At 48.3% G+C, this 25,152-nt stretch overlaps 1 protein-coding gene across 1 annotated transcript in view; it reads left to right on the top strand.

The window, feature by feature from the left end:
* The window catches only part of EPS15 (epidermal growth factor receptor pathway substrate 15), a 136,683-nt gene that overhangs the window by 81,489 nt on the left and 30,042 nt on the right, over nt 1-25,152 (top strand). Inside the window, exons 12-13 of the mRNA XM_027838178.1 lie at nt 5,860-5,945; nt 22,282-22,354. Coding sequence (XP_027693979.1) covers nt 5,860-5,945; nt 22,282-22,354 — 159 coding nt within the window. The remainder of the gene's footprint in view (nt 1-5,859; nt 5,946-22,281; nt 22,355-25,152) is intronic.

Genomic DNA, 25,152 nt, shown 5'->3' with positions numbered 1-25,152 from the left:
TCACTTCCACAGGCACCTCCTGGGTTCTGGGCACAGATCCAATCGCCTTTGTCGGAAATTCACACAAGTTAGCGGAATGTGGCCCCTAAGTGCAGGCAGGGGCTGATTGAGCTGGACAGTGGAAGTGGCGAGCCTGTCTCTGACCCACTCTCCAAGCTCTGGTTCTAAGTGGTGCCTCTGGACACATATCCGGGGGCCACACGCTGCTGGTCTATATGCTGCAAGCCTGCTTCCCCATTCATTCACCCCTCCTCCCTCCTCTTGGAGTAGAGGAAAGGCCAGCCTGGCCCTTTCATGTTCCTCAGGGTGCTGGTTCCCCCAAGGCCATCCGTGCATTTTGGGTGAGAATGGAAAAGCCCCGGCTCGGACATTTGTGGGTCACGGGAGTTCCTGGATTTCCATTGGCCTCTCCCCCTCGTGCCACTTAGCGCCTTGCCCTCTTTCCGGCAATCTAGAATCTTGAGCATCACCTTGGCTGGCCCTTGGCTTCTGATAGCATCATAAAAAGCTTCCACAAGTTAGTATTCTTCCTTCATTTGTTATCCTTCTGAAGTCAGGCCACTCACTCATCACCATGAGCCTTGGGGCCTGTAAAGCCTCCCTGTGTGTCTCAATTCCACTCCTCAGAGATTTCTGTAACGGAACAGGTACTTTCAGGTTACTGCATAAGATATCTGATGAATTGTGAGAACTGTCTTTTAAATAAATATTAATTATTGTTGTTTCGCACTAATTTAACCAAACAGGCAAAAATTCTATTTTAACCAACTTGGTGGAATCTTAAAATTGGATTTTTTCCAAACCATTTTAAATGGAAATCCCCTGGAATAGTGTGTTGAGGGGCTTCGTTAGCAGACAAAGTGAGCCTCTGGGGAGAGTGTTTATGGACAGAATATAGTGACTTCCTGGGTTTGAGGGGTGAGGGGGATCGAAGTTTCTTTTTGGGTCCCTGGGCTGTGGGCACGACTGAAAGAGTTGGCTCTGAGCATGGTCCGTGCTGCTGCTTTATCCGCATTTATGCCTGTGCATAAGTGCTCTGTCCAGGGCCTTGGCTCCTGCTTTTCTCTCATGCTGCCCCTCCCCCCCAATCCCCATCCTGTCTCATAAATACAGATACAGTAGAAAGCAAACTACAAAACTAAACGATTTCCCTCCGCTCCATTGGAGACCTCATGGTGTTTGGAGTCATAGCTTTAGCACTGGAGGGGGCCTTGGAGATCATCTCAAGCGATCTCCCTCCTCAGGGCCCAGAGGAAGCAGAGGGTATGACAGTGTGACCGTTGCTGGCAGGGATGGCTGAATGGAAGTGTCCCTCGGGCTGGAGAAGGACCAGTAAGGGGTGGGGAGGGAGTCTGCTAGCTGTAGGCCAGGCATCTTGCCCTAGTCAATGCTAGAGCAGATCACTGAGGAGATGGGGTGGGAGCCGTGACTGCAGAGCCCATGTTGTCCATCTTCAGCCAGGGCAGGACATTCTAGCTCGCCTGGTTTCCTTTTGGGACCTGCTGCCTGACCTAGCCAAGAGGGGTGCCTCCGTTTTGTAGCAGAGTTCTTGATGAAGTGTCATATTCTCATGCAAAAATGATTGAGAGAGTCTGCTGGAGGATAGTACAGTTAAATGGATTCAGAACTGGTCGAGTGACCTGACTCTGAGATGGATGGGTCAGTGCCCTTGTGCCAGGGGCCCAGGGCAGTAGCCCCGGCAGCTGTGCTTGGCAACCCCGGGCTAGTGAGCACTCTGGTCAGTGACTTGGAGAGAGGCATAGATCGTATCTTGAGCAGAATGCATCAGATTGGGAGGGGGAAAGTTTGGGGTACAGAGTACGCATAGCCAACACTCTAGGTGACAGTGAGTATCAGAAAGATCTTGGCATGCTAGAGCATGGGACTGAATCTCACAAAATGAAATTCCATAGGGTTAAATGTAAAAGGCCTGAATTTAGGTATGAAAAGTTTTTTTCTGGAAAAGATCTGCGATTTGTTGTGGCCCCCCAGTTCAGTAGGAATCAGCAGAGGGACGTGGCAGCTTCCACGCTCCTGGGAACAGGGATGAGATGCTGTCCTATGCTCTGCTCTGCTCAGACTTTATCTGGAACGTTGTGCTCAGTTCTGGGCACCTTGGTTTAAGAAGGACGTTCATAAGTGGGAGAGTGTCCGTAACCGGGCAGGCAGCGTGGCCAAGGGCCTGGGGTCATGACGTGTGAGGACAGGCTGGAGGAACTGGCCCCGTTTCGCTTAAAGGAAGCGACTCAGGGATAACATGAGCACATATCTGAAGGGCCAGCACAGGCACAGGGAGAGATCAGGCTGGCTGGCTGGTTGTCTCCAGAGGATGGAACAAGGAATGATGGGGGGGGCGCCTCTGGGGGGTCTGATTCAGCTTCCCCACAGCAGGTGGGCTCACCCAGAGCTGCCAGCCTCCCCTTCTGTGGGGCTCTTCCTACTGCCGGTCAGCTGGGTTGTCGTGAGGATTCCTTTCACACTGGGCTTGGACCAGGGCCTCTGAGCTCCCATCTGACTTCCCAACGCAGAGATTCTGTGGTTCGTCTAACGCCCTTCCTTTAGATACTCCCTTTAGAGTCTGGGGCCGGAGATGGTCACAGCCAGGAAGTGCTTTCCATTGATTGGACCGGCGTCCTTTCAGTGGAAAGATGACACACATTTGAATCCTGGGCATGCGGCCGAGAACCTGGGTGACCTTGGCCAAGTCACTTAGCCAGTAGAGGCCATGGTTTCCTCCTGGGGACAATGAGGGTTTTGTACAAGGTGGTCTCCACGGTATCCTCCAGTCTGATGCTGCCACGTGGCCACCTACTCACTGCAGTGATCAGCACAGTGTCATTTCACAGTCCATTGACCAGGGCGTGCGCTAACTTTGCCGGCCAATGTTAAAATGGAATTTTACCTGTTTTAACTAATGTAGTCACTGTATCTCCTAACCTAAAAATCTCGGTGCTAATTTTTACATTGATTTGAGATCTTTTGAGAATATCTATTTTCTCTTTGTATTCTGATTTTTAAAAAATGCTCCCTTTTTTCAGCCGTGCCTAACCTCTTTGTGACTTTTGCTTTCCTTTTTGTGTTTTTTCTAGTTTGGACCCTTTCTTCCCTTCTGCCGCCCTCTGCTTTGCACCTTTCTTGTACTCTCAGTTTCTTAACTCTCCTCTCTCTCTCAAGGTTAGAGCTTTACTTTATGCCTTTTCGAGAACTTGCTGTTTTTTGGTTTATGGGGTTCCATTTTGAAGCCTGAGGTTCCTCCCAGAGTGTCCCCAGCCAGGCCCCATTGAGGCAGGATGGCTCGAAGCTCTCCTGCATGGCACGTGCCTCCTTGGCCTGGCCAGGGTGCCGTCTTTGCCTGGCTTGACCTCCCCGAGAACATGGTGGGACAGACTGAAGTGGGTCTGCATGGGGAAAAAAACCATTTGAAAGAAAGAAGACATAGCATTACTGCTTGCCCCTTCTCCCTCTGAATGCTGAGGTGTCAGCTGGCTCCCATTTGCCTGAATATCCAGCTACGTTCATAGAGCTCATATCATTTTCAGGCTGTATCCATTTATTTCTCCTCTGGCTTCAGAAGTTATAACCAGCACCAAGAACCACAAATTACTGGGAGAAGGATTTACCTTGCTATTACTCACGGAAATGGCCCAGTGGTAGATTGGGGTACCTTGGGAGGTAGTGAGCTCCCTGTCACCGATAGTACTCAAGTCCCTGTCAGGGTTGCTGTAGAGAGGACTGTCACATGGGCTCAGGCTACGTGATCCAACTTTGAGAATCAAAGATTCTTGATTTGGTGGGGAAACATCTGAGGAGTCTCCAGCATTTCATCTTAAAACTGGAGTTCTGAACATTTTCCCCTTGCAGAGGTATTGGAGGTGTTGGAGCCAGTCTTCCTTGGTGTGAAGCCATGTCTGCCATTGGCCCCACCCCAGCTGCTAGGAGGGAGGGCTCCCTGGCTCACACAGCAGGAAGGCCCTGGGTGGCAGGACCCTTGTACCAGGCCCTGGAGAGTTTGGCAGAAATGATTCTTGGTACATTGACGGTTAGTGGGAGTCAAAGCCCTGAATTCTCAGCCCTGGGCTTTGGCTAGGCCAGGGAGCTGATGAGGCAGAAGTCACGCAGTAGAGCAGAGCTGACCTTCCCTTAAGGCCAGGTGGCCTGCGGCACACCGAAGAGCACATTTTGGGTGCCAGCCAGAAGCACTTTGGTGTGTGTTCAGACCAGGAGCCAGTATGTGGACAGAGCACTGGGCTGCTGGCTCTGGGGGAGAAGTCGTGGCCTCTCCCCTCATAGAGCATACGGTCTAGTGGGGATGGAAGACACACACACATCTGTAAGTAACCACATTCCATCAGAAAGTCATCAGTGAGGTGCACACAGAATGATCGGGAAGGCCTGGGGGAAACTCCCCAGGGTGAGATCAGAAAGACTTCATGAAGCAGGCAGCTTTTGAGTTGGACTTTTAGGGTGAATAATAGTTGAACCAGCAAAGAGGGAAGTGATACCATTCTAGGCATACAGAAGAGTGTGAGCACAGGCATGGGGGGGGGGATCTCAGGACACGTTTGGGGACCGTGGCACTCCAGGTAAGGCTAGGAAAGCTGGGCAGCACCAGATGCCTCCGTACCAGGGATGCGGGTTGAACTTTCTTTGGGTACAATTCCAGAGCCACTAAAGGATTCTGAACAGAGGCATCATATGACCTGCTGGCGTGTATGAAAAAGCTTGAAAGAATTGCATGCCTCCAAATACGGACCGCAGGGCTTCTCTTAGAATCGTACTCTTAGAATCAAATTTTATAAGCTTCTGGACCAAAAAAAAAAAGCTTTATTTATCTTTGGGCCTTAAACATCGAGACTTCTTTGGTGTAAGGCCCTCCTGGGTGAGGAAACTTCCTTCATTGTGCAGGTCAGCACCTCCTCCGCACCTTCTGGAGCTTGAGTGATTGCCCCAGCCCCATAGCCAGGATTGAAGGCGAGTAGACTCAGGCCAGCTCATTAGGCCCCGGACTACCTCAGTTCCCATGCCATCTACGTAATCGGGACTTAATTCGCTCACATATTCAGCCTTCACGGCGTCCCTAAGTAGCCCCAATAGACCATCACCCATCAGATCCAGAGCTCCCAAGTACTTGTCCCCTTCAAGCCGTCCCACATGATCTCAGCCATCACCTTAAGACATGTCTTCCTAGTCACAAAAGGGGCTGAGCTGGGGGTAGTAGCTGGATCTAGAGTACCCCCATGGAAAGCTGGGAAGGGCAGGCCCTGCCCCTATTAATGACCAACTGACCCAGAACAATTTGAGAGCGAAGGGGTCACTTTTGGGGCTTAGGAGGGTAGCAGTGGTTTATCATGTGATTGCCACTTACTGGAGGAAGGGAGTGCAGCGGTGGGGGGAGACCCTCTGTTTGTAAAATACATATTTTTTAATATTAGGAAGCCACCACAGAGCAACGGTAGACCTGCTTTCCCTAGGACAAGGCTTCTTCACCTGCTCTCTGGCCGCCTTTGACATTCTGAGAAGTGTAGCTCCAAACAGTTGGTTTTCCTTGTATAGAATCCTATGGATTTTGTTTGATGCATTTAAAAACGTGTCCGAGAAGGGGTCCCTGACCGACCAACTGCCCAGGGGGTTGGTGACACAAAAACGTTAGGAACCTTGACCTAGAGAATTAGAGTAGATTTGGGAGCATTGCTTGCTTTTTGATTAAAGATTGTCTTCATTTTGTTGGGCCCGAGTATCCTCCTCCTCCCAATAACACTACTGTGTGTTCCTCTTGTGCCTTTGATGTTATTTGTATAGATGTTGTTTTATCTTACGACTGATAATAAAGCTGTGTGTGTGTATATGTTCTGTTTCTAGAGCTTTGTAGGCTCAAGTCCAGTGGCTGATTTTTCTGCTATTAAAGAACTCGATTCCCTGAACAACGAAATAATGGATCTGCAGAGGTATGTGGAACAAGATGGTAGCAAACTTCTTCTCTCTTCTTTTTCTGAAGCTGACTAAAGGCCTGGGAGGGCCCAGGCCCTCGGGCACCATTCCTCGCCACCCTGGGGGGGAACCAGGCACTCGGCACCCATCCCTGCCTCAAGGAGGAAAAAATGGAGACTCCCAGAGATGGGTGGTACAGCTGGCACCTGGCCAGCGGGCTCCAAGATTTGTATTTTTTTTTAACTTGACTTTTCCTGGCTTAGCAGGATACCAATCAGTTTCAGTACATTTCAAGAATATGGATTCACATAGATAGGGCTGGTGTTTTTAAGACCAAGCATCAGAATAATAATACCTCCCTTCTTCCCCTCCAGCACAAGAGAAAAAATATTATTAGGTCCCCTTTTTAGTGAAGAAATGGAGATGAGGAGAAGGGCACCAACTTAGCTGGGGTCACATTGTATCAAAGTTGTCCTACAGTCAATCGATATTTATTAAGCACCTACTATGTGCCAGGCACGGTGCTAAGCTACAACTTCAGTCTTTCTTGTCTCCAAGCCCAGTGCTCTTCTCCCCACCCCCCTCCCACTCGCATCTATGATACTTCTGTTCGGGTCAGCAGTTACTGGGCTAACCTGCCTTAGTCTCATTTGCCTGGTTGTGCCTCTTCTTTGGGGCAGCATAGAATTGGCTCCTTTGGAAAAGTTCATTGTTGATCAGTCCTCATGTAACTGAGGATAGAAGAGATCTGCAGGCTAAGTGGCCTAACTGAAAGAGATTTGGGCTTGATTTAGAGAGATACCTGTAGGTAAGGACAGCTATCCCCTTGGGGCACGTGCGGCCTGGGGAGCTAGTGGTCTTCAAGCAGAGACTGCCAGATCCGTTGTCTGAGATGCTATTGAGGGCTTTTCAAGGAGGCATTGGTTGGAGCTGACATGCCTTCTGCCTCTGAGATTCTGTGAAACAGTTATTGCAGACGTTAAAATGGATGTTGACTCATGGATCAATTCTGTAAGGAGTTTGGTGTTGAAGGGAGAGGAAGATGGATGACTGGTCTCTGAAGAGCCCGTCAGCTTTGTTACTGAGCGCGTTCACATCTCTCTTTGTCACCATCGCTCACTCAGTACATCAAGAACCTCTGGCTGGGGCTAGTTGGCGAGCGGTCACCGTCCCTGCCTCACATGCCATCTCCTCCCCAAACCACGTATTTCTGGGAATTGACTGATCTCGTTATAAGCTAGTTCACTACGTTTATTGAGAAGTGATTTCTCAGTGGCAATTTTAATGTTGATTGTAGCACTAGTAGAAAACAAGTCATTGTTCTACGTCTTATACAAACATATAACAATAGACTGTTCTCACTCAGCATAGCAGAGTGGAAAGGACACTGGATTTGGAGTTGGCAGGCCTTGCTTCCAATCCCAGCCTTAACATATATGTGACCATGGGCAAATCCTTTCCCTTTCTGGGACTTGGTTTCCTCATATGTAAAATGAGAGGGTTGACCTGTGTGATCTTGGAGGGTTCCTTCCTGCTATGATCCCACGGTAGCTTCAATAAACGTAGACCGGCCTCGTCGCACAATGGGCTGCCAGGTGCCTGGCTGCCCCAGGCTTGGGGCTGAGGTAGGTCTCTTTTGTTATTTCTCCTTCGTGAAACCCCAGAGGCTTTGCCCTATTGAAAAGGTCACCTTTCTCTAGTGCTTTCCTCAGTAATCCTGGTGAGGAGATCAGTGTGGCAGGGATTGTCATACCAGTTTTTCAGAAATTGAGGGAGTTGAGATCTCTAAGAAGCAGTAAAATGACTTGTCCCGGTTGGGAGACAGTTAATGTCCAGGCCATGATCCCCCTTGAATCCTCTCGCCAGCATCCCACCCTCCTATGCCCCCCTGCCCCAGCCCTAGTGACCAGCTGCTACAGGCGGCTGGGGGCCGAGGACAGGTGGGGGCAGACGATTGATGTGTGTGACTCTCAAGCTAACGGAATTTTCTGGAAAATTCCCTTTGAGCATTTGGAGGCTTTGATTCCATGATTTGACAGGAAGGGAAATATTTTCACTGAGCTTTTGTGTTTCTGATCATTCTCATTTATTCTTATTCCCATCACCTGTCACCTTCATTAATGTCATCAGCAGTCTTCCCCTGCTAAAGTTATGCTTATTCAACTCAATTCACTGTTAGGAGTGGTGGTGTTGGGGCCCAGTGGTGCCTCAGCCGGCTTTAGTCTGACAGTGTTTGGTGCAGACTGTTTTTCATTCCAGCGAATGATGGGTCTCCCTCCTCAGAAGCTGTGCCCAGTGACTCAGCCTTTCCCTTTCTGCCCTCCCTCCTTCCCCTCTTCCTTCCCTGCATCCTCCTCTTCTCTTCCTTCTTCCTACTCTCCCTCCCTCCCTCCTTTGCTCACTCCTTCCCTCTCTCCCTTGGGTTGCTGATAAGAGAGCTGTATTAATATCAGGGAAGCTAATTTTAAGTAGTTAGGGACTGGGGCAGTCATTAGCTTGAAGTCTGGCAAAGGTTAACCGGAATGTGCTAAGTCCTATCATGTTCCCAGGCATGTTCTGTGCTCACAGCCCAGCATGTCAGTCAGATCAAGCACAGCCATGAATGTAAAAGGCAGTCCTCCTTCCTGGCCTTAGATTCCCAGCCAGTGGGCACCATCTCCCCGAGGTGGCTTCCCCAGGGCTCTCCTGGCCTGTAACTCCCTCCCCCTCCCCCTCTCCCCGCCTCCGGGCCTCGTGATCCTCTCTGCATGAGCCTCTCCTCGTCTTGTGTGCTACAGTGTATTTTTAGCTGTGTGTGTGCATTCTGATCCCCATGACAGGACTGTAAATTCTAAGACCTTTTCTTTTATAAACCAAGCATCCTCCCCACTCTAGCCCTCAGTGTGTAGTGGCTGCTAAATGCATTTGTTTTGGTTTTTAACCCCAGGGACAGGACCAGACAAACCTCTGCTTGGGCCCAAAGGGCAGCAGTCTCACCAGTAGGAAGCTTCGGTCTTTAAAGGACAGTGCCCAATGAAGTGGAGAGTCCCTGGGTTAATGAGGAAATGGGCATTCCCAGAAGGAACGTGTGACCCCCCAGCTAGTAAATGTCAGAGCTGGGACTGAAAGCTAGGACTCCCCATGCCAAGACTGGGATGGGGCAGGCTCAGCATTTGTAGGGGCAAGACGCAGAGAGGCAGATTGTTGCTCAGTGTGAGGAAGGCGATCTCTCTGTGTGGGGAGGAGGGGAGTTCCCCGTTGCTGGACGTCTTCAGGCAGAGGTTATGGGATGGCCTGTGGGAAGGGCTGGAGGAGGGAGTTCATGCTTCAGGTCAGGGATGGACTAGATGGGTGCTTTCTACCCTTTTCTTTTTCAGAAAAATTAGCTAATTAATCATTTACAGGCAGTTATCTCTCCTTCCCACTGTCTCCCCAATTGAGCAGTTTTTTAAGAAGACCAAAACCAAAACCCTTGTACCAAATGTGCATTGTCCAACAAAATCGATTCCCGCGTTGGCCATCCCTGGAAACGGATGTCTGCCTCCTTCTGCGGTTTAAATCCATCATCTCTGCAGAGATGTGTTGTGTTTCCTCCTCGGGCCTCTGGCGCTATCATTGCTCTGATCAGAGTTCTGAGGTCGTTCAGAGTGGTTTTCCTCTCTAATGTCGTCATATCAATGGTTCTGCTCACTTTGCTTCCATTCGCACAGGTCTTCCCACTTTCCCCTGAAACAGAGCATTTCTTTGTTTCTCATGGTATGGTGCCATTCCTTTCCCCCATAGGTGGGCACCCTCTTAGTTTGCAGTATTTCAATACAGCGAAAGAAAGACCTGCTATAACCACTTGTGCACTTACGGATCTTTCGCCCCCTTTCTTTGATCTCTTTGGGGGACAGGCCTAGCATCGGTGTCACTGAGTCAGAGGAGATGCCCAGTTTGGTAACTTGGTAGGCCCCGTTCCAGATTGCTCCCAGAATGGGTGGTTCTCTGCTCCACCATCCACCAGCCGTGCGTCAGTGTGCCCGTCATCCCACGGCCCCTCCAGTGTTTGTCATCTTTGCTGAACTGACAAGTGTGAGGCGGAACCTCAGAGCTGCGAGAATTTGCATCTCTTTATCAGTTATTTGGAGCATGTGGTTTTTGGTGGGGTTTTTTTTTCCTTTTCAAATGGTTGTGGATAGCTTGACTTTCTTCCTTTGGTGACTGCCTGTTTGTAACCTTCAGCACCATTTGTCTGTTAGGGAGCAACTCTTGGTCTTGTCGGTTTGAACCAGTTCCTTTTATGTCTTGGATCCTATCAGCTTCCCAGCTTTTTCAAGTGCGAGGACCCGTGAGTGTGACTCCCAGCCCTGCTGCTGGCGCCTGTGTCAGCTTCGCGCCTCCGTTTCCTCGTCTGCACGGGAGAGACGGACTCTGCCGTCCCTTCTTGCCCTGAGCTCTGAGCTTTGCATCCTCTGCATCCTCCGTGGAGTTCTTCAGGCAGGGGCTGGTGAACCGCTTGGCCGAAATGTTGCAGTGGCAATTCCTTTTGGGGAATGGATCGGTCTACGGCCCCCGAGGTCCTTCCAGCTCTGAAATTCTGCGAATCTTTCACATTTTTGATAGAGACACAGTGCTGGAAGAAGTAGCTCTCTTCTCCATTTATGGTTTATTTCCCCTCTTTCCCTCCCCCCCCCCCAAATGAGAAAACTTTAAAGTTAATCATCTCCGGGGTTTTGAAGAGTAGACTCCTCTTTGAATAGTCCTGATTCTTATGAGTGACATGTGACAGTTTTACACAGCACTGTAAGGTGTGCAGAGTGCTGCACACGCATCCTCTCCTTTGGCTCTCCTAAGAACCTTGGAAGCTGGTGCTGTTACCGTCCCCATTTTGTAGTTGGGGAAGCAGAGGCAGGCCTAGGAGAATGATTCGCCCAGGGTCACCCAGCCAGTAAGAAGCCGAGCTGCATTTGGGGTCAGGTCTTTTCGAAGCCAGGCCCCTGGCTCGGTGGGCTGTGGCGCCTAGCCAAGCCCTGGATGCTGTTCGCTGGCCCTTTACAAACGTGGTCTCATCTGAGCCCCAGACAGCTGTGGGAGGTCAGTCCTCTGGAGAGGTCCCTCCCTGGCCTGCCTCATATGTATCTGGAATATGCTTCTATGTGTGCTCGTTGTCTCCCTCATAGAGTGGAAGCTCCTCGAGGGCAGGCACTGTTTCGTTTTTGCCTTTGTTTCCCCAGTTCTTAGTACAATGCTTGTCGATTAAATTTCACAGAGGAAATGGAGGCTTACCAAGATCGAATGACCTACCCATGATCCCATAGGTAACAAGTGTTAGGGTGTGAGCTCCCCCAGCTCTTCCAGACCCAAGTCCCGAAGTGCAGGCCTGCAGCTGTGACTGAGGTTCTGAGTCCACGTGCCTGGGAAGATAGAGAACCTTGGATAGGCAGAGAGGTCCAGGGGAGGAGGAGTCGGCGTAGGAAGAGGATGAGTTCGGGATCAGAAATTGGGTCCAGTTCACTCAGTTTTATGTTGCTGGCCCTGGGCTCTCTATTTGTGTGTGATAAATGAGGTGAACGAAGAGGCCCGGAGAGTGTCCCCTTGCTTCTTCCTCTCTCTGTCCGTTCTGAAGAAGACCCCACCCTCCGTGGTGGATTATATGCATCAGACGTTTGAAAGAAGGCTTTCTGCTAAGGTGACAGAGTATTTATTGCCACGTCACCCTTGTTGGTTCTGGTGTGGCACCTTAGCACCTTGTCTTCTTGGTTGATGTGTTTAAAATAATCCTTTGTTAAACTCTTGTATTAATTTGGTCATTTTAAGTGAACGTGACTGGCACATTCAGTGACCTTGACCAGGTGGCACCTAGTGTTCAGGATTCACACCATGAATCCGGGGAAGCTTGGTCATCTAGGACCTCCTGATGCCCTCGTCAGCAGGCTCTGAACCTCTCCGTGTTCGCAGTTCATGGACCCATCTGCCTCCAATGCCCAGTGGCCTCAGATTAGCTTTAAACTTAATTGGAAGGATTTCTTTTTGTGTCGACATAATGGGTGAGGGGGCATGGCGGCAGGGAATCATCCCTTAATGATTCTTTTGCATTAGTCAGGCAGCTTATGTTAGCCCAAGAAACTTAAGGGGTAGTAGATGAGAGTTGTTTCTTTACCAGGGTGAACATTTCCAGGGTCTGTGCCTTTATCAGGGTGGACTCCTGACACACAGCAGTTCCTTCCAAGACTCAGGGTTGACTGGTAGGCAAGGTCACTTGTGCTGTAGACAGGCTGGTCCTCAGGGAGCAGATCATCTCTCATGGGGCTGGTTGGTGCCTAAGGATTTTCCAAGGCAGAACCCTGTTAGAGGTCAGGCCCTGACATCGCCCTGAGAGGTCATGCCACACCATTGTACTCCTCCACAGCAGAAGGGGGCCAGAGCCAGCTCTGGAATTCTGGGCAATGTTCACTTTTTTCTCTTGAAAAGAGAGGATTAAAGATGGTGGTGATAAAGAACTGACTGTGATTTTTCTCAGCTTCATTGGATCAACATCTAACTTGAGTTCAAGGATAGAGAGTCCCTTGCCTGCAGGTTAGTTTCATTGGGTCATTGGTAATAAGAAGATGATCATTGGTGCTTTATAGTTGCAAAAACACAGGAGGGATTTTTTAAAAAACGACCTGTTCTTGGGACTTCATTCGATTTGGGAACTCTCAGGAAGCAACTTCTCCCCCCTTGTGCAGGTCAGCATATGCCCTCAAGGAACCCAGAGTAATCTGTTCAGGAGCAAAACCTCCACCTTAAGGGGACTATTGCTCAGTCGTTCTCGGCGGAGTATCTGGAGGGTTTGGTAGGAGCTGACAATCTGAGGCTGGTTTGATTTTTCTCTGTCACTTTGGGGGAAAACCCCGTTCCAGTTGCTTTTACTTATTGGCATCTCTTCCTTAGACTGAGGCTCTGATGGCAGCTCAAATGAGTCTTATTTTTGCCCCAATCTGGGAGTTTGGGGGAGCCCAGCTGGTTGATTCTTTAGATTGTCAAGTGATCAAGACGTATACGTTACCTGTGGGAAGAGGGTAGCCTCCAAGTGGCCTCCAGGAACTTGACAAATGAAGCGTTTATAAACATCTGAGTTTCTTGGGGGGGCGGGGGAAGAAAAGAAAACCAAAAAATTGCCTTTGGTTAGAGACTTGCAGTACTTTTTCTTGCTGCCTTTCCACCAATGTCATCTCTCCTGAATCCTCCCACTCACAACTGAAGCCTTCCTTGCAGCAAAGAAAGACATTTAAGCTACGCCAGCGTGCACAGTTCCTAAGCTCTGGACATGTGGGCCTTTGCAGAAGAAGCCAGTCTGTTTTCATAACCACGATTTTAACAGTCACTCAGCGAGTGCTTTGGTGGCAAAGAAATGGAACAAGTTCCCTGGAATTTGCTTCTCTGAACAAGAGGATGAGTGTCTGCTTTGGGAGCAAGGGCTCCTGAATTGGGAGTCAGAACACTGGGGTTCTGAGATGAGCTTCTGTCGCTGACTTATTGTCTTGGGCAAGTCAAGTCAGCAAGCATTTATTAAGTACCTTCTGTACACCAGGCCCTCTGCTAAGTGCTAGGGATACAAAGAAAGGCCAGACACAAACCCTGCCCTCCAGGAGCTCACATCCGAATGGTGGAGACGATAACCTCAGGACGTCACTAAGATTAAGAGGACCGCAAAGGCTTCTTGCTGAGGCTAGTGGGAAGCCAGGAGGCCTGGGGAGAAGCTCTCTGTTGTCTCCTCTGGAGGAGGAGGGACCAGGTGTTCTGACTCAGAGGGCCCTTTCAGCTCAGATCGTATTAGAATCTCTGCACTTATCACGGTCGGCCATCCTTATTTAGTTTACAGGGGACCTGCTCCTTCAGACTGAGCTCGCCTCCTCCTTTACTGAGAAAATCGAGGCTTGTCACTGTGCAGCTTCTCCCTCCCTCACTGAGGAACTGACCTTTCTTGTCCATATTGACCCTCTCTGCTTGGGACCTTGATCCCGTGCCTTCCCTTTCCGCTCTTTATTCTGGGATTATGGGGTCATGGAGTGGGAGCCAGAAGGGGCCAAACCACAAAGGTAGTGTTTGAATCCAGGTTCTCTGGCTCTGGAACCCGATTCTCTTCTGACTCTACTACCATCATCTGCTCCTTTTCCCTCATTCTGCTGCTTACAAACATGCCCAGACCTACACATCCTCCAACAACAATAATAATCATAATTATTGTTAATTATTATAAAGCTGTAGCTGAATATGTTAAAAGACTTATTGGAACTTTATAATCAAAGCTGAATGGGAAGAATATGTTAAAAGCAAGTCACACATACACATTGCCCTTTTTCATTAAAATTGTATTAATTTTTCAGCTGTGGTCTATTTTTGGAAACTGTAAAATAGACCATAACAGAAAAACCCAGCTTCAGTTATCCTAAGGCAGCTATAGAAATATCAACACTTCCTCACCAAAGAGAAGGAAGAGGATTAACAGATATCCTTTAGTTTAGGGCACATGATAAGTACATCAAAAACATGCAAAAATACCTTTGGAATAAGCAGACATCATTTCACGAAGGAATAGTAAAGACTGATAACAGGTCCACATCATTAGATCAGTTAATCAGGCATTTTTTGTTCAATTACCACTATGTGCTAGGTACTGAGCTAAGCTCTAAATTTGTCAGCTGTAATGGCAAACGGGTTTACCTCTGGGCGGAGCCGATGAAATGACCAAAGTTCAAGAATCAAGAAGCCCTTTGTGAGTGATGTCTGCATGAACTCAACCAAGATCTAGTGAAAAAGAAGCACTGAACAAATGGGTAGGTGGGAGTAGGACAGCGATTCAGACCGTGGACATTGTCACCAGAAGTTACAGAAGGATTATCCTTAAGGTCACTGGATTCAGTGATTAGTATAGATTATGAAAGGAAGTAGTAGAAACTGGATAGATTAGAACTGGACCATTAATAGCACCAGTTGTCCTCAGCTTCCTAGATATAATGTTGATCGATGAAAACTTGAGGAATTTTTTTACATTCTTATTAAACATTTTCACATTAGTCTTGTAAAGAATTAGAACCAGTAGGAGGAACCACAGGAAAGAAGAAACAACAAAACAGAAGGAAAACAAGAGCAAATGGTATGCTTCAATCTGCATTCAGACTCCATAGTTCTTTCTCTGGATGTAGATAGCATTTTCCATCAGGAGACTTGGAGATGTCTTAGATCCTTGCATTGCTAGGAAGAGCTCAGTCTGTCAAAGTCAGTCATTGCACAGTGTAACTGTTTCTGTGTACAATGTTCTCCTGGTTCTGCTCACTTCACTCAGCATCAGTTAAGGAAGACATTTTTAAAAGATGCCATCTAAATATTCATAATACAGAAGCAACACAGAATGACAAGTTTCCAGACTAGAGGTTGAACAGCAGAGATCAAAATCCTGTGACAACTGGATAAAATACACATCTCCCCTGTGGTCTTGTTTGCTATTTGGCTTGTACTGTGAGCCTACAGAGGACAAGCCACCATCCTAATTGTTGTTCAGTTGTTTCAGTCATGTCTGACTCTTTGTGACCCCATTTGGGGTTTTCTTGGCAAAGATAGTGGTTTGCCATTTCCTTCTCCAGCTCATTTGACAGATGAGGAAACTGAGGCAGACAGGGTGAAGTGACTTGTCCAGGGTCACCCAGCTAGTAAGTGTCTGAGGCTGTATTTGAACTCATGAAAACCAGTCTTCCTGACTCTTAAGTGCTATAGTCTATCAACAGCGCCACCTAGCTGCCATCTTAACACCCAGATTCAACTGCAGAAAAGAGTTGTCACATGCTTAGAGCATTTAAGGTATAAGAATAATAGGGTGGCAACTTGTTCCAGGACCATTTCTCTCAGGCACTTGTGGAAAAGGTTGAGAAAGATAGAAGTAGCTGATGTTTAACCTAATGCTTTAAGATTTGCAAAGCCCCGATCTCGTGTCCTCCTTTTCATAGCCAGACTCCTTTATAAAAGAAGGTATTTTCATTCACCGCTCCCAGTATTCATCCTCTCACACTTCCTTCCCCCACCAGAATCCAAAAATCATCATTTTTTATTTTTAGTTGTTTTATGTCTTGCATTCATAGGATGCTGACGCCATGGCTCAGGCTCCTTGCCTATAGTCCTCACAAAGGGTGCTTTTCTGGGCAGTGCAGGCTGACCCTTCACTTGAACCTAACCCAGCTGTAGATGGCATCTCTGTGCTCTTTGACTGTTTGATGTGCTCAAGATGCCCTTCAATTCTGTTTGTTTACAGCATGTTGAATAACATTAGAGATTGGATGGTCTCATCCAGTCTTGCCGTGATTATCCTTATGGGGCATTCTCAGCTGAAGCCTTGATACCCACAATATCACTCTTCTTAGAGGTTCCCATATATACAGGGAAAGGGAAAACATTAATGTATAAAAGGGCCTAGAGAACATATACTATGTGCCTCTCTGCTTTCTTTTTGTGTTAGTATTTTGGCAAGTCATTGGGAGATGACTGTCCTAGCTAAAAGCTCCCCCTCCCCCACACCCTTTTTGGCTCTGGAATCTTGGATTCTGATTTTACTGCTTGAGTGAAACTGTTCTCCATGATTATCAGTCATCTCTTGATTGCTGGATCCAATGGCCTCTTCTTTGTGCTCATCCTCTTTGACCTCTGTGCCTTGTTGGACACTGTTGGCCATCCCTCCTCCTAGATGATTTTCTCTTCCTACCTGACTAGGTCTTCTCAAACTTCTTTGCAAGATCATCAGCCATTTTCCATCTCCTACGTGTGGGTATTCCCCGCAATTCTTTCTTTATGCTCCTCTGTCATTTTTTGTTCCCATGGATTCAATTATCTCCATGAAGATGACTCCCAAATTTATATATCTAGCCTTAATCTGTCCTCAAATTGTCTTGCATCACTATCTTGCTAGACATCCCTTTTCAGTGTCCCATATTCATCATTTCCAAAACACAACTCATTACCTCTCCACACAAGCCTACCACTTTCCCAAATGCTTTTTCTTAAATCCTTCTCTTCACCCAAGTTTACAATCTTGGATTTGTTCTTGACTCTTCCCTTTCCTTCAGCCCTAAACCAAATAATCCCCAAGTCTAGTCTATTCTATTTTCACATCACATCAGTCACCTTCTAACCCCTCACATGGTCTCTTCTCTAGTTCACTCTCATATTACTCTACTTTGCTCCTCTCTTGAAGACTCTCAGCCTGGCGGGCCAAACTCCCACGGGATGAGCAGCTGGTGGTAGTGAAGACCCATCCTTCCTCCTCTGCTTTCTCTTCACTTCTCTTTCTTTTTTTTTTAATTTAATTTTTTTTTTTAGGCAGTTGGGGATAAGTGACTTGCCCAGGGTCACACAGCTAGTAAGTGTCAAGTGTTTGATCTGAGGCTGGATTTGAACTCAGGTCCTCCTGACTTCAGGGCCGGTGCTTTATCCACTGCGCCACCTAGCTGCCCTTCTTCACTTCTCTTTCGAGAAGAATGGCCAGCTCAGGAGCCCATATCCCTTGCCTTTCCTTCATCCCTCTTGGTTCCCTTCATGCCACGTGGTTGTGTTGGGGAATCGCCAACTCTCCTAACCCTACTGGACTTCTCTACCTCCTTACCAACAGACTTGCCCATAATTGAGTGCAGTCCACCCTTACCCTACTTTTTTTGTGAATGTTGTCTTCCCCCAGTAGAATGTAAGTTCTTTCAAGACAGGAACTGTCTAGCATGCTTTTATTTACAGAAATAAAAGTATTGAGTTAGGCTTAGTACAGTGCCTGGCACATAGTAAGCACTTAATAAATGTGCACTCTGTCTGTCTATCTACTACAAGCCTTTTGGTTCGATGGAAGACTTCCAGGCTTTAGCATGCCCTGCCAGGACTCCCAGCAAACCTCTGGGCACTGTTGTCCTCCCTGCTGGTGCACCCTAAGGACCCTGGGCTTTACCAGCTGAACTCTTAGATGAGTGTGAGTTTCTTGAGAGCAGAAACTGACTCCCCTAGCTCTTAGCCCAGCACTTGACCTATAGTAAGCCCTTAGCAAATACTTTTTCTTGGATTCATCCCTCTTACCTGGACTATCACAGTTGTCTCCTACTTAGTTTGCTTTCCTTATATTCATCAGTGTATAGATTGTATGCCTCTCTGTCTCTGCTCCCCCTCCCCCGCCCCCCACCATGTAAGTTTCCTGGTGGCATGGCGGGTTTGGGTTGTGTGTCTTTGCCACTTCCTAGCACAGGGCCTTGGCACACAGTAGGTCTACTCACGTCACTGCAAATCTAGTGCTCTTTTCACCATGCCGGGCTGTCCCTAGTGCCTTGGGGATATAATTATTGACACTGGACAGTGACTATTCTAGTGTCTCATTGCCAGACTGAAAGCTCCCAGGATGGCCAAGGTGAATTAGAATTGGGATCTCTTATACCTATTGGTGTCTCTGTTTGCAGGGCCTACCATAGAGACAGGATGGCGTGGTGGTGGTGGTGGCCCCTATGTCTTACAAAAAGAATCATTTTTTAAAATCACGATTCAAAAAAACCTGTTTTGGTGAATTTCATATTATGCAGAAGATAAGTTTTACCATAGAAGACTGTTTTCTCCCTTCTTGGATTAAAAAGGGAATCGTTTGGCCCCAAATGAATCAATGCTATATCCTGGTTTTGTTCAAGCTTTGCCTTCCTTTCGAAAGAGCTTATATATAAAGACTGACTGTACAAAGCAGGTAACTGTTTGCCAAGAGGATGACTGACTTTACTGTAAATGACAAAGGGATTATCTGCTTCTAGAGCCCATTCAGTCTCCCTTTAAATGGTAAGTGTCCTTTGTGCCTGTATCGTGGAGGTTTTGTGTACCATTAACTCTGTGGGAGGAGGGCAGAGGGGAGGGGAGCTGCTGGACCCTGAAAGGGTCACTGCTATTTGCAGAACAATCAGAAATTGGAGCCCTTTGGAAATTAGAGGGGAAGTCAGGGGAAAATGCTTTGATCTTACAACTTGATTTCTAGGGTAAGGTTTTTAGAAATCTGTCTCGTGCATAAATTGAGAGGGACCTCAATGCTAGGACGTGCTGAAATGTTTATTTTTAGTAATGACTCCTTAAGTTCAAATATCTCACCTGCTGTATCTCACAGTGTTGCCATAAATTGTAAAAGAACTTAATATCACCCAACCAGGAAGTATTCATTAAGCTGTTACAGTATCCAGAACACTGTGGCGGGCTCTGGGGGAGATTCAGAGTGGAGATGTGGACTTGCCCCCATAGAATTTGGGCTGGTAGAAGCCTGTGACACAGATACCCACATGACTAGAATACAGAATAACGCCTCAAAGGCATGTACATAAACAGCATGCAAGCAGAGTTGGACAGGAAGGCCAAAGGGAGAAGGAGAAAGAAGGCTTGAGGCAAGAAGAAGCATCTGCAGAGGAGGCTGGTCACTGAAAGTCTTCTAGGCAGATGGAAGAGTGTCAGCAAAGGCACTGGGTGGGGATGCAGCAGGTTGGTTGGAACAGAACATCTGGAGATGGTGGACAGGCTTTATAGAAGATCAGCTGCAAAGGTAGGGTGGGGCTCAAACCAGGGGGCTCCGGATAGCAGACGCGGTTGGATCATTCCTTTGCTTAACCCTTGCATGTCTTTTCTATCATGGTGTAGACTGGATCTGTGCATGGCAGGAAACCATTTCTGCTGACCTAACAGGACTTGGGCAAGGGTACTTACCTTGTCTAGGCCTCAGTTTGCTCATCTGCAAAATGAGTGAGTTAGTCTGGAGAGGACTGGAGAGCATTAGAGTGGGAAGGATGTGAGCCTGGGACTCAAGAGGCCCCAAGAGATTTGGGGGAGACCCCCTCCCGGTACAAAATCTCATTGAACATAATCATCTCAGGGCCTCATTTTCCCATCGCTCCATGATCTCTAAGACCTCTTCTATCACGCCGGTGTGTGGTCCTGAGGGCCCTTTAGCTTCGACATTCTGTCATCATCTTAGAGTTCACTTGGTGATTTTGTGTCTTAAACTTTTTATTTAGTTCTTGAGTATAAGAATTAAGCATTCGTTCAATTCGGTAATCGTGTATTAATCGCTGCCTGTGTGCTGGGCTTGGTGGGTGTTGGAGAGACAGACTGAAAGAGTGAAGCAGTTCCTCCCCTGGAGGAGCTTACATTCTCCTGGGGTTATTGGTGGGAGGCACCTTGTATGCAGGCAGTGGGCTGAGGCTTTCAAAGGCCTTTGGGTCATAGTAAAGTCTTCTAAAAAAAGGACCAATTGGACGCCTTTAAATTAGATCATCTTGTACCTCAGTGAAGCCACATAGGCCCAGGAGCCCTTTGTGGGGTCCACTGCCCTTTCCCTGCATGGAATCATGTCCTTTGATTGAATCTCCTTCACGTGACCTCCCTTATTTCCCTTTGCCTTGTCTTTGCAACTGGTGGCAGACAGTCAGTGTCAGCTCTTAGCAGCGAGCCCTGCGGCGTGGTCTGGGGTGTGCACATGTCTGCGAGGGCTTGGCTCTTGGCTCTTCATATCCCCCTCAGAAAGGATGAGATGCTGGTCTGTGATGCCTGCCTTGCCACGTCTCCTCCCTTCCTCCTCACCTGCCAGCAGGAATAAAGAGCTGAATCAATACTGACCTCGCATGGGGGGATGCCCCTGAGGTTCTGGGGTGGGGGTGGGAAGGGTTTCCATGTGACTGCTCTCTCTCTCTCAGTACCTCCGGATGTGCTGCAGCAGGACTGAAATACTCATCTTTTCAAACTAGGAATGAGGCAAAGATTTCCCAGAGTGACTCCTAGAGTTTGTGGGAGCTTTTCCTATTTAAAGATTTTCATTTCTTCTTAGTACAGTGTTGGTGGGGGTGGAGGTAGGGGTTGGAAAAAGCCCCTGGAGGGATTTGTGCACGATGAATAGATTGAGGGATGGAGAAAGCTGCCTCGGCAATGATGCAAATGGTGAGGGACTGTTTAAAATCGTGCCAGCATCCCCCTCCTCCAGCTGATGAACATTAATGGCAACGATGTTGGCCATCTCAGAGTGATCAGAGGAAAGCTGTGTTTACGTGCTGTTATTAGTGTTCTTGTGTACATTGGACACAGACACTCAAAATCGTTGGTTATTTCTTAGTTAAGAGTAAGATTCAAGGACAGAAAGTAACAGAAATGTACTAGCTGTGTGATGGTCTCTTAACCCTTTCATTGCTTTGAGTCACTTACTCCAGCTTGGAGAGCTATGGTTGGGTCAGTCTTCAGATTTGAGTTCACAACGTGTTCAGTAACACAAGAAGAGTCAACCGAGGAGAGACCGTTATTAAATGGGACTGTTATCCAATTTTGCAGGGAAACCTGCAACCTTCTTCACCAGCATCATTTCAGTTCCATCCTGCTGCTGTCCTTCCTGACCCCAAATGGTATTAGGTGGCTGCCAGTCACTGCAGCCTTGGCGCCAGGGCAAAAGCAGGTGCGGCTTTTCACTTCTTTGGGTGGGCCCTCTGGAGGGGTCACGAAAGCCATCTGAAGTTGGTAACCTCAAAAGGCAGGATCTGATCATCATCCTCAGCACATGATGGAATTAAGCCTTTAACTAGGCCGGGATTGACTTTGTGATACTGCATCTGGCATTGTGTTTGAGGTGGGGTTCATCTAGGACCTGTTTCTGAAACTGGGGATGAGTTAGTGAGCGGGGCTCTTGGAAACAGTGGGTGACCTGTGCATTAAAAAGGGAGCAGAGGTACCACGCAGAAAAGTTTGCTACAGGCGAGATGATTATTTTTTCGGTTTAATGCCAACTAATAGTTTTCTATGTTTTTTTATCAATGAAAACTCATATTGTTCAGTTCCCTTTTCCTCTTGATAATAGCTTCGTGTGACCATTCCAGATAGAATGGAGCAGACAGCTCCTGGAATCTGGGTCTAAAATTTCTGTGTTTTCTAAAATTAGCAGCTGCAAACAAACCTCTTTTAAAGGAGCATGAGCACACGAGCCAGTGTCGTTCCCAAGCACCTTCCCCGGCTTTCTCAGGGTTAAGTGCCCAGAGCTGAGGCAGCCCCTCCCTCTCCTGCCCCAGCATTTCTCATTAGTCAAGAGTTCCATAGCAACAGTGAGATCACCCAAGCCCGAGCATTTCATTGAGTATCTTTTTTCTCCTTCCCTTTTTTAATCTCTTCTCTTTCCATTTAACCACATTTTAGAGAGCCAACTATTTTATAAACCCTGTTTTATGTAGATCTCCAGTTCCTAAGTAGAGGAGGGTAAAAATCTGCCCTTCCTTTGAAAAGTTCATGTGTCGCCATGTATTTAAAAGGCGATTCTGGATTCGGAGGGTGGATGACCATTCCAGCTGTAACGGACGTTCTCAGGTATTCTTGCATTGTTTGCTGGTCTTCTAGGGAAAAGAACAGCGTGGAGCAGGATCTCAAGGAAAAGGAAGAGCACATCAGACAGAGGACCAGCGAGGTCCAGGTAAGCAAGCCGGGAATGACGGCGGGTCCCGGGAAGGCGACTGCCCGCTGCTGCGTGCCGTGGCATGGGGGGGACGAGAGCAGTTGACTGACAGGTCCTGTAAAACACAGCATACCAGCTTCTCTTTCGCTAAATGGTTATTTGGTGGCATTAGTGTTGGAAAGTGCGTATCGGGCGTTGTTCCTTCTGCCCCCAGTGTGACTACAGTCATGCACACAGGGTGGGCAGGTAGGTCATTCAAGGGAGGCTTTGTGCTGTGTGTGGTGCAGACGTTACCACATGCGTACAATGGAACAGGCTGATGGAGGCTCAGAGCAATCACCTTCCTCCTTCTCAAAGAGCAATGGATGGGTGTGAGATCGGGTCGTCCCCCACCCTGCCCCCAAGATGGTATTTTCAAAGGCTGCTGCTTTTCAAACCATCTCCTTCATGTAAGGAAAGGATCTAGAATAATGACATGGAACCTTTTGAAATCAGCTGAGTCAGCCAGCATGCCTCCAACTGATATTTCTCTTATGCCTGAGAAAGGGGAGGTTTTTCAATCATGTAGCATGTGAGGAGTTCCATCTTACACAGATATATGTATGTGCGTGTGCATGTGTGTGTGTGTGTGCGTGTGTGTGTGTTCCTCCACATTTGCTCCTTCTGGCCACGTATGGACATTTCAGGCTTGTAAGACTGGGGAGATAGGATAGTGAGGTGTTTACTGCATTGGGGAATGATATAGGCACCTAGTCTTATTTGGGGATCCCCCCAGAAAAGGGTATGATGGGATCGTGCTAACTAAGAGTGGATGGGTAGCACCAGTCTCTGGTGGTGTGGCCCTTCATGCTGTGCTTTCCTTTCAGATCCTGTACATTTTGGGCCCTTTCTGTAGCAGGGCCCCACTCTGGGATTCACACTTTGGATGAGGGAGAGTGCCACCCGTTTCAGGTCATTGTGTGGGTGTTTATGTAGGACATTCCCCAGAGACTGTGGCCTGAGTGTGCTGCTGGTGAGGTTGGGGGAGGGGGGCATCTGTTTGGCTGGAGAGAGCATTGACAGCTCTGACTGGCACCCAGCGATGATGCAAAAATCAAGATTATCGTCAGCATCTTTGTCTGCTTGGGGAAATCCCTGATTATTGTTTTGCGGGGAGGTTTTGAGCCTTTAAGAGATGGAGAGAAGTGTCTGACATGATGAGGGAGCAATTATTTTCCAACATGCAGAAAAGATCTTAGGAAGGGAAAGAGCGCAAGGAAACCCTTTTCTAAAATGGAAGAAGTCAGTCTTTGCTAATCTCACACCGTCCATTTCCAAGTTGAGACAAACGCTGCAGCAGAATCCCTCCTGAGGTGACTGGAGCCTGTCCTTCCCCGCTCCCCAGCTGACTTGGGATGGGAATGTCTGCTAAAGACACGGTCCTCCCGGGTCACAATAGGACGGCAGAGAGGGGCTCTGTGGGGGCTTGTTTTCTGGTTGTCATAAAGGTGATGAGTGTTTATTTGTGGTTTTTTAAACCTTCACTAGAAATCCCTCCATCCTTCCCTGCTGGACCAGCAGGTCCTCTCTGTACCTGGGTCTTCAGCTTTCTTATTCCCATGTGGTTGACTGAGGAAGTGGAGATTCCAAATTGGGAGCGAGCTGAGTAAGTGGTTTGTGCCTGGCTCCTCAGGAAGAGATTTTTGCCTGCAGAGAGGCCAGCCGACAATGGTGAAGAAAGGAAGTTTCTAGCAAAAGAACTTGAGAGGTGAACGGGGGCTTAGGTCAGTGTGTTTCATCACACAAAGCACAACATTGATGTGGGTTCAATCAGTGGGGAACAGACATTAGGAAAGCATGAAGGAGTGGCTGTCACCTGTGTGCCTCATTTGCACTCTGGGCTTCCCTTTCTGAACAGAACAGATTTCCCAACTCCTGCCCCTCTGCTCCCTCGAGGGCGGTGGTGGCCGAGCTGGCCAGTGGCCTCCCGCAGACCTCTATCGTCTGGACAAGCTGGCTTCCCCAGCTTCCTGGGTCACAGGGGGTGCTTTGACTTCCCTGCTGCAGTGACCTCATAAGGCCAGAGACAGACAGTGGTGCCATCTGACAGCATCCCCATTGTGGCCCCTGCTGGGTTTTTGCTTATTGTCACCAGGCCCAAAGGTGAATCCATCCTCCTTGAGGGCACTGGCTGGGAGATAGGAGCGTCTCTCACCCACCTCTTGCCCCCAGGGCTTTCCCCAAGTTGATGCTCGTGTTAATTTGAGCACACTGCATTGGGGGGAAATGCAGGGTCTTGTTTACCATTCTTGGAGCACCTGCAGCTGGAGTCACACTTCTGGCCCCCGGGGTAGCAGTTCCTGAGAGAAGCCAAGTAAGGCCCCTCTGCAGAGGGAGGAGGGGCTTACCTTCATCTCCTCTCCTCATATGCCTTTGCTTTGTTTGTGGGGCCAGCAGAAGCCACTCAGATGGCCTGCTACCTACATCAATTCCAGTTTTCAAAATTAAAAACCGATGATGTGACTAAGGTCAGGCAGGAGCGAGGCAGAGAAGAGAGAGCCCAAGACCATGTGTTTCAGGAAGTGCAGGAGAGGGGTGGTCCTTTTCCTTTAGGGGGTCAGGCAGGGCCTCTTGCTTCCCTTCTCTCTCAGAGAAATCAGTCAGCACATCAGATCCTTTCTGAGCCTGGAGGCCAAACCTACTGTGTGGGCCCTGAACTCTTCTCTCTCCCCCTTTCCTCCCTTCCTCTCTGCCTCTCCCTTCTCCCCTCTTCCCTTTCTTCCCTCCTCTCCCTCTTCCCCTCCTCTTCCATTATCCCTTCTTCTCCCTCCTCCCCT

This window comes from Vombatus ursinus, unplaced genomic scaffold (genome assembly GCF_900497805.2).
Source record: "Vombatus ursinus unplaced genomic scaffold, bare-nosed wombat genome assembly UNPS02014825.1, whole genome shotgun sequence".
In the NCBI taxonomy this organism is placed as follows: Eukaryota; Metazoa; Chordata; class Mammalia; order Diprotodontia; family Vombatidae; genus Vombatus; species Vombatus ursinus.
This window is presented reverse-complemented; position numbering and strand designations above follow the sequence as displayed.